This window comes from Delphinapterus leucas, chromosome 17 (genome assembly GCF_059928025.1).
Source record: "Delphinapterus leucas isolate spDelLeu-1000000601 "Yukka" chromosome 17, BTC_Dleu_Yukka2, whole genome shotgun sequence".
NCBI classification, from domain to species: Eukaryota; Metazoa; Chordata; class Mammalia; order Artiodactyla; family Monodontidae; genus Delphinapterus; species Delphinapterus leucas.
The window spans coordinates 56,732,190-56,749,700 of NC_143145.1; the positions used below are offsets into that span (position 1 = coordinate 56,732,190).

The window sequence follows — 17,511 nt, forward strand, 5'->3', positions numbered from 1 at the left end:
TTGAGTTTTTGCTAGCCAGAATATCTATCTCTAAGGAGGAAAAATAAGAAACATGTGAAAATTACAGGCAAGATTGTAAATAAAGAAGCAAATCACAAGAAAGGTTGTAAGTAAACAAATTCCTCTATAGGAATATCCCCACAATCAAATACTGAAGAAATGGTCCCATTGTCATTATACTTGACTGCTCTTATTTAAAAGAAAAACAAAGAACCTATGTGAAGAAAATAACAATTTAACAGAGAAATGTAGAATAATCTTGAATAACTGGAGGAAAATAATATGTTCCCAGTTTGGAGGGTAACATTATAAAGATACAGATCTAGTTCTGTAAATAATTCATACTTCTATTTTCATGATCTCCTCTCTACCCGCTTTCAACAATATATTTTTAAAAACAAGGGAAGAAAATTCACTTTAGTTTTCTTGATTTTATTTATTTACTTATTTATTTGGAAGTACAGATCTAGGTTTTTATTGTTCTGATTAGAATGTAGAGAATACTTACTGTGTCTATAGAGATCAGCTGGGTTTTTTCACTTTCTTTTGCATTTTCATCTCAGCCAAGAAGACAGCAAAATAGTGTCTTCCAAACAGTCATCATTTACTTACTTGAGGAGAAAGAAAAAAAAAGTAAATGTTCTGTAATGTTTTTCAACATGAATGCAGTTTAATATTACCTCCTAACTGATTACTAAAGCTAGGCTCTTCAATTGTTAGATTATCTGATTTTAAATGTTTACAATGATGTATCACTGAAAGAGAAGCATTTAATAATCATAAAGACTCCATTTCTGATAAAAGTTCACACACATATATTACTTCCACAGATAGTAAGACTCCTATACCAAGAGGATATAATAAAAAAAAATGTGTTCTTGACATTTTTTTCCCTCCCACCTCAACAAAAACAAAACATCAACCAAAAGACACCTCTCTTGATTCCACTTCCTCTTTGGCTATTGCCTCATTCCCATATTCTCCTTTAGAGTAAGACTGTTTGAAATAGCTATCTATACTTGTAGTCTCTGATTCCTGTTGTCTCTTTCTCTTTTTTATTTTTTTATTGAGTATAGTTGATTTACAATGTTGTGTTAATTACTGCTGTACGGCAAAGTGACTCAGTTATATATATATATATATATATATATATATACATACACACATATATGTATATATATGTATATATGTATATACGTATGTATATATGTATATATACATATGTATATATGTATATATATATATATACATTCTTTTTCATATTATTTTCCTTTATGGTTTATAAGATACTGAATATAGTTCCCTGTGCTATACAGTAGGACCTTGTTTATCCATTCTATATATACCAGTTTGCATCTGCTAATCCCAAACTCCCAATCCATCCCTCTCCCATTCCCTCCCCATTGGCAACCACCAGTCTATTTTCTATGTCCCTGATTCTGTTTCTGTTTCATAGATAGGCTCATTTGTGTCATACTTTAGATTCCACATATAAGTGATATCATATGCTATTTGTCTTTCTCTTTCTGACTTACTTCACTTAGTAAGATAATATCTAGGTCCCTCCATGTTGCTATAAATGGCATTATTTGGTTCTTTTTATGGCTGAGTAGTATTCCATTGTATATATGTACCACATCTTCCTTATCTATTCATCTGTCAATGGACATTTAGGTTTTTTTCATGTCTTGGCTATTGTGAATAATGCTATAAACATAGGGGTGCATATATATTTTTGAATTATAGTTTTGTCTGGATATATGCCCAGGAGTGGGATTGCTGAATCAAATGGTAGTTCTATTTTTAGTTTGCTGAGGAATCTCCATACTGTTTTGCACAGTGGCTGCACCAACTGACATTCCCACCAACAGTGTAGGAGGGTTCCCTTTTCTCCACACCCTCTCCGGCTCTTGACATCTTTTTATCAACAGCATTATTTAATCTTCAAATTTTTCAAAAGGAGTAGAAGGTTCTTCTGTAGATCATATAAGAATTTTCATTGCATACAATGAACTGTTGGTTAACAAATGGAGGTATTGAGGAAGAGAGAAACACCCTACAGTAGAAATCAACTCTGCATAACCAAAGGAAGAAAAAAGCACAGAATTGTCAAGATAATTCAAACTATAATTCTGTTTTATTTTGAGTTATTTTAATTTTTTTATTGATGTATAGTCGATTTACAATGTTGTGTTAGTTGCTGGTGTACAGAAAAGTGATACAGTTATACATATTTGTACAAAAATAAAGAATATTTCATATTCTTTTCCATTATGGTTTATCACAGGATATTGAATATAGTTCCCTGTGCTATACAGTAGGATCTTGTTATATATCAATTTTATATACAGTACTTTATATCTGCTAACCCCGAACACCTAATTTATCTCTCCCACAGCCCTTTACCCCTTTGGTAACCATAAGTTTGTTTTCTGAGTCTGTAAGTCTGTTTCTGTTTTGTAAGTAAGTTTATTTATGTCATATTTTAGATTCCACATATAAGTGATACCATACGGTATTTGTCTTTCTCTTTCTGACTTACTTCACTTAATATGGTAATCTCTAGGTCCCTCCATGTTGCTGCAAATGACATTATTTCATTTTTTTTTATGGCTGAGCTGTATTCCATTGTGTATATATACACCACATCTTCTTTATCCATTCATCTGTAGACATTTAAGTTGCTTCCATGTCTTGGCTACTGTTAAAAGTGCTGCTGTGAACATTAGGGCATGCATGTATCTTTTTGAATTAGTGTTTTCATTATTTCCAGAATTGCTGGATCATATGGTCATTCTATTTTTAGTTTTCTAAGGAACCTCCATACTGGTCTCGATAGTGGCTGCATCAATTTACATTCCCACCAACAGTGTAGGAGGGTTTTCCCTTTTCTCTACACCCTCTCCAGCATTTGTTATTTGTAGACTTTTAAATGGTGGCCATTCTAACTGGTGTGAGGTGATACCTCATTTTATTTTGATTTGCATTTCTCTAATAATTAACAATGTTGAGCATCTTTCTGTGTGCCTATTGGCTATCTGTATGCCTTCTTTGGTGAAATGTCTATTTAGGTCTTCTGCCTATTTTTTGATTGGGTTGTTTGTTTTTTCATTATTGAGTTGTATGAGCTGTTTGTATATTTTTGAAATTAAACCATTGTCAGTCACATTGTTTACAAGTATTTTCTCCCAGTCTTGTAGGTTGTCTTTTTGTTTTGTTTATGGTTTCCTTTGCTGTATAAAAGTTTGATTTGGTTCCATTTGTTTATTTTTGTTATTTCTATTGCCTTGGGAGCCTGACCAAAGAAAACATTGGTACGATTTTTGTCAGAGAATGTTTTGCCTATGTTCTATTCTAGGAGTTTTAAGGTGTTGTGTCTATATTTAACTCTTTAAGCCATTTTGAGTTTATTTTTGTGCATGGTGTGATGGTATGTTCTAACTTCACTGATTTACATGCAGCTGTCCAACTTTCCCAATATTACTAGCTGAAGAGACTGTCTTTTCTCCAGTGTATATTCTTGTCTCCTTTGTGGATGATTAATTGATTGTAGGTGTGTGGGTTTATTTCTGGGCTCTCTTCTGTTCCATTGATTCATATGTCTGTTTTTGTACCAATACCACACTGTTTTGATTACTGTAGCTTTGTAGTATTCTCTAAAGTCTGGGAGGGTTATGCCTCCTGCTTTGTTCTTTTTCCTCAAGATTGCTTTGGCTATTCTGGGTCTTTTATGGTTCCATATAAATTTTAGGATTATTTGTTCTAGTTCTGTGAAAAATGTCATGAGTAATTTGATAGTGATCACACTAAATCTGTAGGTTGCTTTGGGTAATATGGCCATTTTAACAATGTTAATTCTTCCAATCCAAGAGGATGATATATCTTTCCATTTCTTTAAATCACTTTCAATTTCATTTATCAATGTTTTATAGTTCTCAGCATATAAGTCTTTCACTCCCTTGATCAGGTTCATTCCTAAGTACTTTATTTTTTGATGAGATTTTAATGTTATGAGTTATTTTATAATAGTGATGGTTTCAAATCTGTAGTTCTCACATAAAAATACAACCTTGACGGCATGAAACCAAGAATCACATCTTTGGGATTACAAGTTTATTCTTATTCTTGTTATACTCTATTCAAAGTGTGTTTGTAATCTTAATATTTCCTGGCTGGTAATAAAAGCTCTTTCATGGAAACTTCACTTAATAGAGGAGCTATTTGAGTGGGAAGGAAAAAAAATAGTTTCATTTAAATTTGCAGACTTAGCATGTCTTCAGAAACTTTAATAGGAATAACAGTTATATTTGAGATATTTTGTTTTGAAAAAGCAAAATTATTACTGTTTAAATATAGCCTCTTATACATGGTTGGTATTTCTGTGTTCTTCACTTCAAAACATGCAGGTGCAATGTCATAATATCTGCAGATGTTGATTTCTGATTATAGAACTCTTATCTTCTGCAGAGCCTGGTTTAATTTATATCTGCCATAGAAATGAAGAATGCAACATATTTTTGATTCAAATAAAGATAACTTACTAAAGTCCTCTTTTGATTACAATCATTTTTCTTAGGCTTCCACTTCACTTATATTACATTAAATGTTTCTTTAAATTAATGTTTTGGTACCGGCATAGGATATGTAAATGACTTACCTAGTGATTTATGATGCCGTAAAGTGACTCTATTTGTGTGGAAGTGGATCAACATTTGGTGCCCATAACTTGTATGGCTTGGTAAGCTCAATGATGCCCCTCAAGGTATCCATAGCCCAACTCCCCAAACCTATGAATTTGTTACCTTACATGGGAAAAAATTGCTGATATGGTTATATTAAAGATCTCGAGATGGTAAGATTATTCTGCGTTATCCAGGGGGCCTCAATGTAGTCAAAGGGTCTTTATAAGAAGAAGACAAAAGGGCCAAAGGCAGAAGAAGGAGATGGGATGATGGAAGCAGAGGTTGGATTGATGCATTCTGAAGATGGGGGAAGGGACCATGAACCAAGGAATTCAGGCAGCCTCTACAAGCTGGAAAAGATGAGGAAACAGATTCCCTCCTAAAGCCTCCAGAAGGAATGCAGCCTGTCTTAGACTTCTGACTTACAGAACTGTAAGTGAATAAATCTGTGTTGCTTTAAGCCATTAAATTTGTGGTAATTTGCTACAGAAATAGAAAACTAACATATATGGCTTTAAAATACTCCACACTTTCAAAGTCACAATTAAGAAAATGACATTTTCAGTCCAAACAATCATACAATTAATACTAAAGGCAGTATTTTGTACTAGAAAAAACAGAGTTTGACACCCCTGAATTCAAATTATTACTCTGCTACTTAACTAGTTTTGTGTGACCTTAGTTGGTCAAGATATTTAACATCTCTGACTCTTAGCTTGCTTGTGTATAAAATAAGGATAATACTGTCATCACTAGGTTGTGGGTATGAATTTAATTAATATACATAAAGCATTTAGCATCGAGGTTGGTAAATTCCAATGTTGATAGAAATCAGATAGCTTAAACGAGGATCACGTATGCCCTGTCTAAAGAGCCAGAGGTCACTCGGCTCTGACCAATAGCTGTCATGCAGGGAAGAGGGTTAAGTGCTGCCAGACATTTCATCTTCAGTCTAGAGAGACTGCAAATACAAATCTTAACTTGAAATTTCCCAGTTTTTAAACATTGACTTTTTAATGTTTAAATATTCCCTTATTTTACATCATTGAAAGAAAACTGAATTCTTGTCAAATTTAGCCCATACTACCATTCTGTGGCCTCTAACCAACCACATGTAGGTACTCCATGTAGTTAAAACCTGTGGACATTGACAACACTCGACAAGATGTTTTTAGTTATCCTCTTAGTCTTCCCTTCTTTTCCAGTCATGCTCTCCAGCCCAGACTTCGTGTTGCAAACAGACTACAAGTGTGGGGTCCTCCCTGCACCTTCTGAGCCAAATCGCTCTCCACAACCAAGATCCCAGCGTGCCAGTTTCAGCACAGTTCCAGGTCTGCAGAGGCATCCCAGGCCTTGCCAGTCCCCCACCATCTATCCAAACTGACCTAGCCTGCATCTCAGCCAACTCAGTTTGAACAGACATCCAGAGAGCTAAAAAACAAACAGACAAAAAACGGCTCTAAGGCTTCCCTGGTGGCGCAGTGGTTGAGAGTCCGCCTGCCGATGCAGGGGACGCGGGTTCGTGCCCCAGTCTGGGAAGATCCCACATGCTGCGGAGCGGCTGGGCCCGTGAGCCATGGCCGCTGAGCCTGCGCGTCCTGAGCCTGTGCTCCGCAACGGGAGAGGCCACAACAATGAGAGGCCCGCTTACCACAAAAAGAACAAAAACAAAAACAAAAAAACCAAAAAAAAAAAAAAAAAAAACAAAAACGGCTCTAGAGCTAAAACTGCTCTAAAAAATAAATTATTAAAATAGAGAGAGAAAAATGGAGGGAAAATCCTAGCTTGTTTAAACAAGAGACCACTCTTTAGTCCTTGGTAGTAACAATTAACTTATTCAACTTAACTTGTCTTATGTAGAATAGGAAAATAGGCAGACTGTCTACTGAAATTTAATTTACAAGTATCAGTAAAGGCTTCCCTATGTAAACAGCATGAGAGGAACTACTATGGCTAATTTTAGCAGTATAGTCCACTTTGTGACTATTGGTCCTATTCACCAGCCAAGGGCTAAGGTGGGAATACAGAAACTACATCAGCAAAAACAAGAATGAAACTTTTTATCAAAATTACTCAAGCATGTTTCTCTGCTTCATCCAAAAAGAAAGTCTTATACAGTATACAATTAGAATTATAGAACTCAATAAGAAATATTCATTCAAAACTAATACCTAATGTGATGATGAACAAAAGAAATGAGAAATGAATAAACTTGGCATGTGAAATTTCTGAAAACTTAGTCTAGAAAAAAGATAAGTAACATGGGCTTTGCAGTTTGAAACGATGAAGAAAATTCCCAACCATGCTGAGGACATGCTGGGACATAGGCATAATCAGGGCACCTTGGGTGGCAAGGGCTCATCGTAAGAAAACTTGTGGATAACTGGAACTGAAAAAGTGTTCAGGGGATGGAAGCAGCTGTAGGAGCTAATTACTCTCTCTAACTCTTGTTCACAGTCAACATGGCTTCGTTTCTCAAGACTGTTGTGTTTCTCTATATATATCTACTCTGGACTGCTCTCTTTCCATCTACCCTTTTCCCAGTCCATATTCCAGAGAGAGCAGTCTACATGACTTAGATAACAACCATTGTTCCCACGGGGCAGAGCCTTCATGGTGACCATATATATCGGTCACCAGCTAGCATGGATCGCTACTTTCTTCAGGTCAGGTGCCCAGCTGCGTGCACAATCAGGAACCATTCCTGCATGTGATACAGCAGAGATGGAGAGAGCAATAACAGCTAAAGGAGAAGTTAGGCAGAGAAATCATACACTGTTTTAAATATCAAACAGAAGAGGAGACTATGATAAAATACCTCAGTGTCCACTTATTTTTTAAACTAAAATCTTGAGACTCACCAAAGTGGGTGTTTTCACTTTTTTTTCTTTTTTCTTTTTTTTTTGCAGTTTTCATGATTTAAATATATTTGCATAATTCAATTACATCAAACTCTGTGTTTTTAGTCTTCTTTCTGCTAAAGAATATATCTGATTTGTAGGAAATCGCATTCTGCTTTCCTGATCCCTGGAACTCTTTTAAGTAAATAGAAGTTCCTGTATGCCCCACATACATCAATGCTGTGTAGACCTGAAGGAGTTAATGTATATTTTTTTTAAAAAAAGATCATTTTAATTTACCCTAGTCTGGCTGGTGGAACACTTTGTATTTATATTGCATTTTTCTCGAACGGAGGCTTTATCTACTCCCCACAGAAATCCCCATGACAAAAGTATTCCTCATTTTATGGATGAGGAAACTGTTACAGAAAAGCGACTTATCCAGAGTCACCCAGAGAATTAGTGATGTTAGGATTAGAGCTCTCTCTTCGGTACCCAGTACCAGTAACTCACCACATTCCTTAATACCTGTATGTAAAATGCATTTTCTAGATGAAGTAATACCAGCAAAAGGTCTCTGAAACCAAGCATGCCATTGAGAGAGGACAGGATTCCTTGATCCTGACACAGTACCAAAGTTACCTTAGATGGATCTGTATTCTTTTTGCTTTGCAGTTATTCATTTCTTTACTTGTGATGATGTACCTTAAAGCAAAATCTGCCTAAATGTAAAAATTCCTTCAGGACTTTTTAGCATGTTAAGGCTGCCTGGAGGAACTCTAACCTCTGAGTAGGTTCAAGGATCCCATCCTAGCTCTTTTGGCACAGGCTTCAGCCTGTACACCTCCAGAAATGGGGTTTTTGCTGCCTCACAAAAATGTATGTTTCACTGTTAAGACAAGTTGAGTTGTTAGAATGTTTGGGGTTTTGTTTGTTTTTCTGTTTTGTAAATCCCATTGATGGATCCCTCTTATGCCTTCTGGAATACATGAAATAATTTTATTTTCCTGTCTACGTAACAGCCCTTCAAAGAATTGCAAATAACTGCTAGCTCGCTAGCTAGTCTTCAATACCTTAGCTAAAGAACATAAGTTCCTCAACCATTCTTCTAATAGGATGGTTTCCAGAACTCTCACCTACTCTGATTCCTTCTAGATTTTTATAGATTGCTTGAGCACTTCTTAGCATAAAGTACTCCATTTTTCTATGCTATGGCATTTAAGGCACTCCATCAGATTCCATTGTGTATGTGCTGCTACAATATTTGTCAACTTCCTCCATGTCATTTGACAATCTACAAAGATGTAATAAAATTTCAAGTGTGATCAAGGTGCTGTAATTAAAATTATTCTAAGAAAACATATATTCTAGCAACTACAAAATTAATCACAAGCTGAGACAAAAATACAATCTTGGGTGCCAGAAAATAATCATTAATCATACACTTCTTAAAACTGTGTTATTCATTTTTAACTCCAAATGTTCATTCATTAAGATGAAAATAATAGTATCATTTATGCATCTAATGAAAGTACTCAGACTTAGTCTTTAATAATTCATCTAACATCTAGCACTCAGGTATTGTTGGTGTCTAATAAAAGGAGATTTGTTTCTGAGACAGAGCCCACAATGTATTTGGTGTTTTAAGAATTAGAAATTTAACTAAGTGATATCATCACCTTCACGAGGTATTCCAACCAATGAAAGCATTTTTAGGTCTTCTTTTTACATTCATCCAAAAAAGGGCCAATTGAATCAATGCCTAATTAACAACCTTATTGCCAAATTAATTTCTTTCTTTGAATCCCTCCTTTTCCAGCAATTATTTAGTGACAGTGATAAAATGTGGAAGGTTAATGGCTTTCTGTATCAATTATTTCCTCTCTTAAAAAGGAAAGCATGTGTTTCACACCTGTGCAGGCCTCCACCATGCGCAGTACCAGGGGGTCAAACAGTCTGAAAGTGTATTACAGAGGCCCAGAGTGAGATGCTGCCAGGCTGGAGACAGAATCAGCCAGGTGTGTGGAGAGCAAACTCAGTACTCACTCTTGCACATTCAATAAAAGCAACCATATCAGAACCCTTTGATATCTGCCACGGGCACACATTCCAGGGCAGAATTTGACCAAGTGCACGGATGTGATCTGGCAATTGCTACACAATGTGCAAAGAGCACAGTTGGCAGAAAGACTTATTCTATTCATTTGGGCAGCTGCAAAAAAGGGAATCCTGCTGTCCATGTGTGAAGCTGGGGAGTACCATGCGTAGTTCACAAAACTTTACCCAGATACCAAAGCAAGATTTGCCACGTATTTTAGATTTCTCTTTCATGATGAGGATGATGCAAACAATCTGACCATCTGTTCCCACAAACAAATAACATGCTGCATGGATAAAAAGACACCCATACTGACTATAGTTGATGGAGATCCTTTTGTTTTAGGTCCTCATGGGTATTTTTTCAAGTTGTTCTGCCTTGAATCCAAGAATGGAAATAACTGGTTTCTCATTTTCATGGGACTTTTTAACTTCATGGGAGAATCACAGATTGGAATCTGCCTACCAGAATCACCTAATTCTGAAAGTGTTAGTGTTCAACTTTTTAAATTGCTTTGCCTCACTCCTCTACATTGCCTTTGACCTGAGGGATATGAAGCTTTTGCGTCAGAGCTTGGCTACTCTCCTGATTACCTCTCAGATCCTTAACCAAATTGTAGAATCTCTTCTTTCTTACTGGTTCCAAAAGAAGCAGCATGTGCAGGTGAAGAGGAAGGTGCAGGCTTTAAAGGCAGACATAGATGCTACATTATATGAACAGGTCGTTCTGGAAAAGGAAATGGGAACTTACTCGGGCACCTTTGATGATTACTTGGAGTTATTCCTGCAGTTTGGTTATGTGAGCCTTTTCTCCTGTGTTTACCCACTGGCAGCTGCCTTCGCTGTGCTAAATAATCTCACTGAAGTTAATTCAGTTGCCTTAAAAATGTGCAGGGTCTTCAAACGCCCATTCTCAGAACCTTCAGCCAATATTGGTGTATGGCAGGTAATTATTTGAGAAAAAATTATTTCTTTAAAAAAAACAGAATGAGGCATTGTGATTTTTTTAAAAAAGCTATGATAGAAGATTTATTTTATAATAAAATGCTTATCCACAAAGCAAATTAGGCTATAATTAACTTCTGAAATAGCCTAGATTTGTCATAATAGAGCATCATTTTAGAAGGGCTTGGTAATGTCTAGAAGAGACCTGGTAAGGTGTGAAGATCTACTTAAAGTTAGTTTAATCCAAATGTTATGAGAATAAACAAAGATTACTTATTAGAATGGAAGAAAAGAACTATTGCAAAACAATTGGTCATGTAATTGGTACTAGCAGAAAAGTAACAGCAAATGTAATGCCTATGCTGTGGCTTGAATGAGCGATGGAAGAGGACGATGTAGCTTATGCTCATGTGCCTCTATAAGAAACAGTCACTAAAAGCCTCTTAAGGAATACTCTGTTTTACAGATTCTGCCTGTTTTATATTCAGGAGGGTTTTTTCTGAATTATTTTACTCATTTTTTCATGCTCTATTTAAATCCTAATATTCTTTGGAGGACGGGTGTCCCTAGAAATGTATACATGCACAAAATGGCTCATAGCCTTTTTTTTGGTCAGACTCCTTTAAGGAGCTCATGTTAACCCTAGATCTTCTCCATGGAAAAAATTGCATATACAGCATACAGTCTCAAAGGTTCCAATCCATGATTGTACAGGACATCCATGGCCAGAGGTTAAGAACTCTCTGCTTTAAAATATCGTACAGTGATTGCCCCCAATATTTGTAGATATAGGAAAAAGATTTGGCTATCACTTTCTTAGGCAGCAATACATGGAACAATGTCAAAAATCTGAAAAGTGATTGGGGGGGTAGATAAAAAGAAATGGAAAAATATAGCTTGATCCAAATACACAGGGAAAATTCTCTCAAAAAATTCTATCAAAAGCCTCTTAGTAAAAAATGACATATGGAAAGTGTGTGTTTCCTATCTTCCAGCCAAAATTAGTATAATTCCAAAATAAAGGTAGATAAGACATGCAAAATGAAGAAAACTGTCTTGGGAAATTCAGGGGTTTATTCTTTCTTATTCATAAAATTTTTTTAATGGTAAGTAATGACTTGACTTTATGATTCATTTTATTCTTGAAACATGTTCCTGAAAAGTTCAGTATATTGAAAACTTTTAGATGGATCATAGAAATTTTCATATTAAAGGACTTGTACGGTGAAAACTTTTGTAAAGTAAGGGATCATACCCTGATTTATCAGTTTTGTAAGCCCAGACTTTCGATACTGCGTTAGCTTAAGTTTTAAAAATTATAATGTACTACAATAAAATAAGAATTATGATTTGGGCCTTCATTTCAACTTTCTAAGCACAGTACATCCAATTAAAAATAAATTAGAAACTGTGGATAATGGATTAAATTGTGTTCATTTTATTTCTTTGCTCTCTCTATATTTTCTTTTTATATTAATTTATTTATCTTCATTAAAATCTTCTCTAAAATCCAAATATTTAGCAGTGAATTGATTATTCTCTGGGTAAATTATAATTTAAACTATATTAATTGGAAATTGTATTTGTAGGTTTGAAGGAAAAAATTTAATCCTTGTACTGAAAATGAAGCTAGTACATATTAGTTTGCATTGCTTCTTCAGAAAAGATGTCACAGCTGAAAATGATCAAAGGAAAAATAAAGATTTTTATCAAAAAACAAAATTAGAATGCAAAATTTGAAAATAATGTCAATGACATCATTTCTGCCTATTTTATTTTTCTGAATTTTATGATGCATCAATTTCAGCCATAAATTATACTTTAGCAGAATCAAAAATGCCTTATGAATAATGGCTCCTTATTAATCTCAGCCTTGCTAATGTCAAAAAGAAATATACCATGTGAGACTTTTGTTGCACAATACACCAAATTTAAGCATATTTTTTCATCAGTGTGAAGGTGTCTGCAGGTTAACTCCTCCTGCATAAGGTCATACTTTGTTTAGAGGAATCCTAGGGGAGGTGTTCCTGAGAAAACTATTCTGGAAAAACAAGCAGCATCTCTGTAACTTATGTTGTCCAATATAGCTGTATTAAGAGTGGCATATAGGGATTTCCCTGGTGGCACCGTGGTTGGGAATCCGCCTGCCAATGCAGGGGACAGGGGTTCTATCCCTGGTCCACGAAGATCCCACATGTCGCGGAGCAGCTAACCCCATGTGCCACAACTACTGAAGCCCACGCACCTAGAGCCCGTGCTCTGTAACAAGAGAAGCCACCGCAATGAGAAGCCTGCGCAGGGCAACGGAGAGTAGCCCTCGCTTGCACAACTAGAGAAAGCCCGCTCAGAGCAATGAGGACCCAATGCAGCCAAAAATAAATTAATTATTTTTTTAAAGTGGCATATATTCTTCTATCTATATGTTGTTTCTTTCCCATAGATAAAATCTGTGAGAAAAATACACTTGAAGACAAGACCACAAACCCTGACTCTCAAAATCCAGCAGAATCACCTGGAACAAAGCCAGAGCAGGAGGAAATGGGGACTGGGAAAGAAGGCCTGGTCAGGTGAGAACTCAATAAAACACATAATACTGCACTCAAAAATTCAAACACCTATCCCCCACTTTAGCTGAGCAAAGGTCAGGAGCACTACAATAGTCACATAACACAAGGGACCTGGGCCGGAACTAAAAGGTTGTTTCTGTCCAGTTCATTGTTCCTTACCAGCCTGCCATGGCCACTAACCAGGATCTCTAGGCAGCCATTTGTCCATAGGCCATAGCACACCAACAAAAACATTGTAGTCACATGTCTGAGTCATTAGTATCAGCTTGAAAACAGCTTACATATTTACTAGGCATGAATTTTTTAAAAAGGACTTGAAGAGAATGTATGACTCTTCTCTGAATTCATAAAGAAATGGCTATTCCAGTTCTGTAAACATTTTATTGTTCCAGAAGATTGATTATTATTTCCCTTCATCTGCTAAAGAAAGTGTGGTATGATAACCAAGAATAATTACAGAAGCAGATAATCTTTTTGCCACTGAAGGAATACAGTTATATAAGTACTTCCTACAAAATTACTGGAAATATCACAAAGGAGATGGCAATGTCAGTGTGAATCAGTGAATCCACAATAAAGCCCAACAAGAAGCTCCTTCATCTGGCCACTTCTTAGCATGTTTATGTGCCTGCTGATCCAATTTGAATTGCTTGACTATAGTTAACGTAATTGCAATAAGTGTACCCTTCTTATTTAATAGGCAAGAAGAGTTGTCATTTATAAAGAAGTTAAAAGTACCTATTCCTCCCCCTCACCCCCCATTCCCACTTCTCTCTCAGCAGCTCTACTGTATTAAACTGTGTGCTGCCAATAGGTGCCACCATGATAATCTAGGACCCGGTGTATTAGGTTGAACAATAGGCATCAGAAAGAGTGCATTTTCAATAAGCATATATTTGACTATATATGAAAATAAACACAAGTTCACTCTACCGCACATACAAAAAAAAAGTTTGACAAAAATTAAGCCTGACATATTATTTAGGCAGAGGGAAGGTACTTAAACTCTGAAGTAAAGATTAGACTCTCACAACTGGGGTAAGTAATTATATTATTTCTTTAACTGTTGGTGTTTACAGATGATTTACAGTCCTGTTAGTGAGTCATTGTTATCTTTACTCCACAGATAAGCAGCCAAGGCACAAAAAGTTTAATTAGTTTGCCCATAATCATAGGTCAGCTCTGCCAAGATCAGACTGCAAAAGACTCAGATCCCTGAGTGGAACTTTTTCCTCGCTCCCACCAATACACTCATTTTTAATCAACATCTTAACCTTCTGAACTGATCTCTCTTTCTAGCATTTATTTTAGTATATTTACTTTTGTGTAACAACCAGGGTGATACATAGGTTTTCAAAGGACTGAAGTGGAAGCCACAACTAACATTCTTAGGGATGTATTCTTCTTAACCCAGTATAGTACTTTCACTCTTCTGAAATACGAAAATGCAAACATTTCAATTACACAGAAAATGGGTCATATCTCAAAAACACAAAACTCCTTGACACAGCTTTGTATACTTCCCACCTGTTTTACTTTGTCTTCCCCAACACACAGTTCCTTCCCTGTTATCCCATTTCCCTGTTCCAGTCATACCTGTCCTATTTCAGACTCTTGTACTCATGAATTGATTATTCTCTGGAATGTTTGATTATTCATTTTGCAATATAGGTAGCAAAGTCGCTTGAGAATTATTGACAAACTGAGTAGACCCAAGTTAGTTTAAAGCTCTGGCTTTATGGCTGGCCACACTTCTCCTCAAGATTGAGGGAGAACCAGCTGTATTGAAGGAGCAACTTAAACGGGTCACTGGAAGTTCCAGTGTCACTTGACTAATATTACTGGGAATCTTAATTTCCAATACCATGGAGGACTTACCAAAGCCTTTCTGTTTTGATTTCATGGGTATCAGTGGTACCACATCTTGAATCCTAGAGAGCAGAGTTTCTTACATAACTAGAAAATATCAATGATAAAATAACTTTCTATTAAAAGTGTTATTTCACAATACTCTCAATGAGTAAAGATGATTTTGGTATTTGCAGTTATTAAAAATCAACAGTTTTAAACTTGGGCAAGGCCAGGTTTTAAAAAGCTCTTCCTCCTTGAAAAACATTAAGGATTTGATTGATTGCAGGCACTAAATACAGATGCTGTGTGAGCGACTGATTCTCACTTCAAATTTTTGAAGTAACAAAAAAAGTTAATTATTAATAAATAAAATGTATAGGTAGATTTTTTATTCTAAGTGCATTTACATTATCCTCTGACCTGAGCCATGGCTTGAATAGGAATTATGTGTTTAGGATGATCAATATCATCCTATTGTATTGGGGAGAATGCATGCTGTGGATTTTGCAGTCTCTGTGTGTGAAGTGCAGTGTGATATTATTGATTATGCCTTTAGTTTCTGTCACACTCAACAGAAGACAGGCAGGGGTAGATACCAGGAGAACCAACAGGATATAGATATAGATAGATATAGATATCACAACAGGATATATTTTTTAACAACAAGATTATATATATAAAGAGATTTATTATAAGGAATTGGCTCACATGATTGTGGAGGCTGGGAAGTTCCTAAGATCTCCAGTCAGCGAGCTAGAGACCCAAGAGAGCCAATGATATAGTTCTAGTCTGAGGCTGCAAGTCTCAGAATCAGGAGGACTGATGGTATTAATTCCAGTGTGAAAGCTGCAAGCTGAAGACCCAAGAAGAGGCAATGTTTCAGTTCAAGTTTGAAGGCAGGAAGAGCTCATGTCCCTGCCCAGTCAGGCAGGAGGAATCCCTCTCACTCACGGGAGGGTCAGCCTTTTTGTTCTATTCAGGCAGGCTTTCAACTGATTGGATGACGACCACTTACATTAGAGAGGGCAATCGGTTTTACTTAGTGTACAGATTCAAATGGTAATGTCATCCAAAAGCACCCTCACAGACACACCTAGAATAGTTTCTTTTTTTTTTTTTTTTTTACATATCTGTTGTATTCTATTGCTTTGGCACAAAGACTATTGCAAAGTGCACAAGGAAAGATTAGCTATGATGTAATTTTCAGTTAAAATGAGTTTCTGCTTATAACATAGACAATTTCTAGAGGGCATTAAAAAAAACAATTATCTGAGTCATGTAAAAGCATTTAACTTTTTTTAAAAATATCTTTATTGGAGTATAATTGCTTTACAATGTTGTGTTAGTTTCTGTTGTACAACAAAGTGAATCAGCTATAAGTATACATATATCCCCAAATCCCCTCCCTCTTGAGCCTCCCTCCCATCCTCCCTATCGCCTCCCTCTAGGTGGTCACAAAGTACTGAGCTGATCTCCCTATACTATGCAGCAGCTTCCCACTAGCCATCCATTTTACACTTGGTAGTGTATATATGTCAGTGCTACTCTCTCACTTCATCCCAACTTCCCTTTCCTCCCTTGTGTCCTCAAGTCCATTCTCTACAACTGCGTCTTTATCCCTGCCCTGTCACTAGGTTCATCAGTACCGTTTTTTTAGATTCCATATATGTGCTCTAGCATACGGTATTTGTTTTTCTCTTTCTGACTTACGTCACTCTGTATGACAGACTCTAGGTCCATCCACCTCATTACAAATAACTCAATTTTGTTCCTTTTTATGGCTAAGTAATATTCCATTGTATATATGTGCCATATCTTTTTTATCCATTCATCTGTCAATGGACACTTAGGTTGCTTCCATGTCCTGGCTATTATAAATAGTGCTGCAATGAATATTGTGGTTCATGTACCTTTTTGAATTATGGTTTTCTCAGGTTATATGCCCAGTAGTGGGATTGCTGGGTCATGTGGTAGTTCTATTTGTAGTTTTTTAAGGAACCTCCATACTGTTCTCCATAGTGGTGGTATCAATTTACATTCCCACCAACAGTGCAAGAGGGTTCCCTTTTCTCCACAGCCTCTCCATAATTTACTGTTTGTAGATTTTTTGATGGTGGCCATTCTGACCAGTGTGAGGTGATACCTCACTGTGGTTTTGATTTGCATTTCTCTAATGATTAGTGATGTTGAGCATCCTTTCATGTGTTTGTTGGCAATCTGTATGTCTTTTTGGAAAAATGTCTATTTAGGTCTTCTGCCAATTTTTGGATTGGGTTGTTTGTTTTTCTAATATTGAGCTGCATGAGCCCAGAATAGCTTTTGACCAAATACCTGGGGACCCTGTGGCCCAGTCAAGTTGACACATAAAATCAATTACCACACCACCTCCATTACTCACATAAAGGAACTGAAAGTTTTTCTGATGCTAAAATGCAGTCTTTTCTCACCATTTCACAGTCCTCTCATCTCACCTTCAATGGACTGAATGTTTGTGTTCCCTCAAAATTCACGTTTTGAAGCCCTAACCCC

General features: G+C 36.2%; 1 protein-coding gene across 1 annotated transcript in view; it reads left to right on the top strand.

Annotated features, from left to right (window-relative positions):
• The first annotated feature begins 10,172 nt into the window (after window positions 1–10,172).
• The window catches only part of CNGB3 (cyclic nucleotide gated channel subunit beta 3), a 129,950-nt gene continuing 122,611 nt past the window's right edge, over window positions 10,173–17,511 (top strand). The window contains exons 1-3 of the mRNA XM_089898592.1: window positions 10,173–10,565; window positions 11,779–11,836; window positions 13,005–13,131. Of these exons, the coding sequence (XP_089754718.1) occupies window positions 10,173–10,565; window positions 11,779–11,836; window positions 13,005–13,131 (578 nt within the window). The remainder of the gene's footprint in view (window positions 10,566–11,778; window positions 11,837–13,004; window positions 13,132–17,511) is intronic.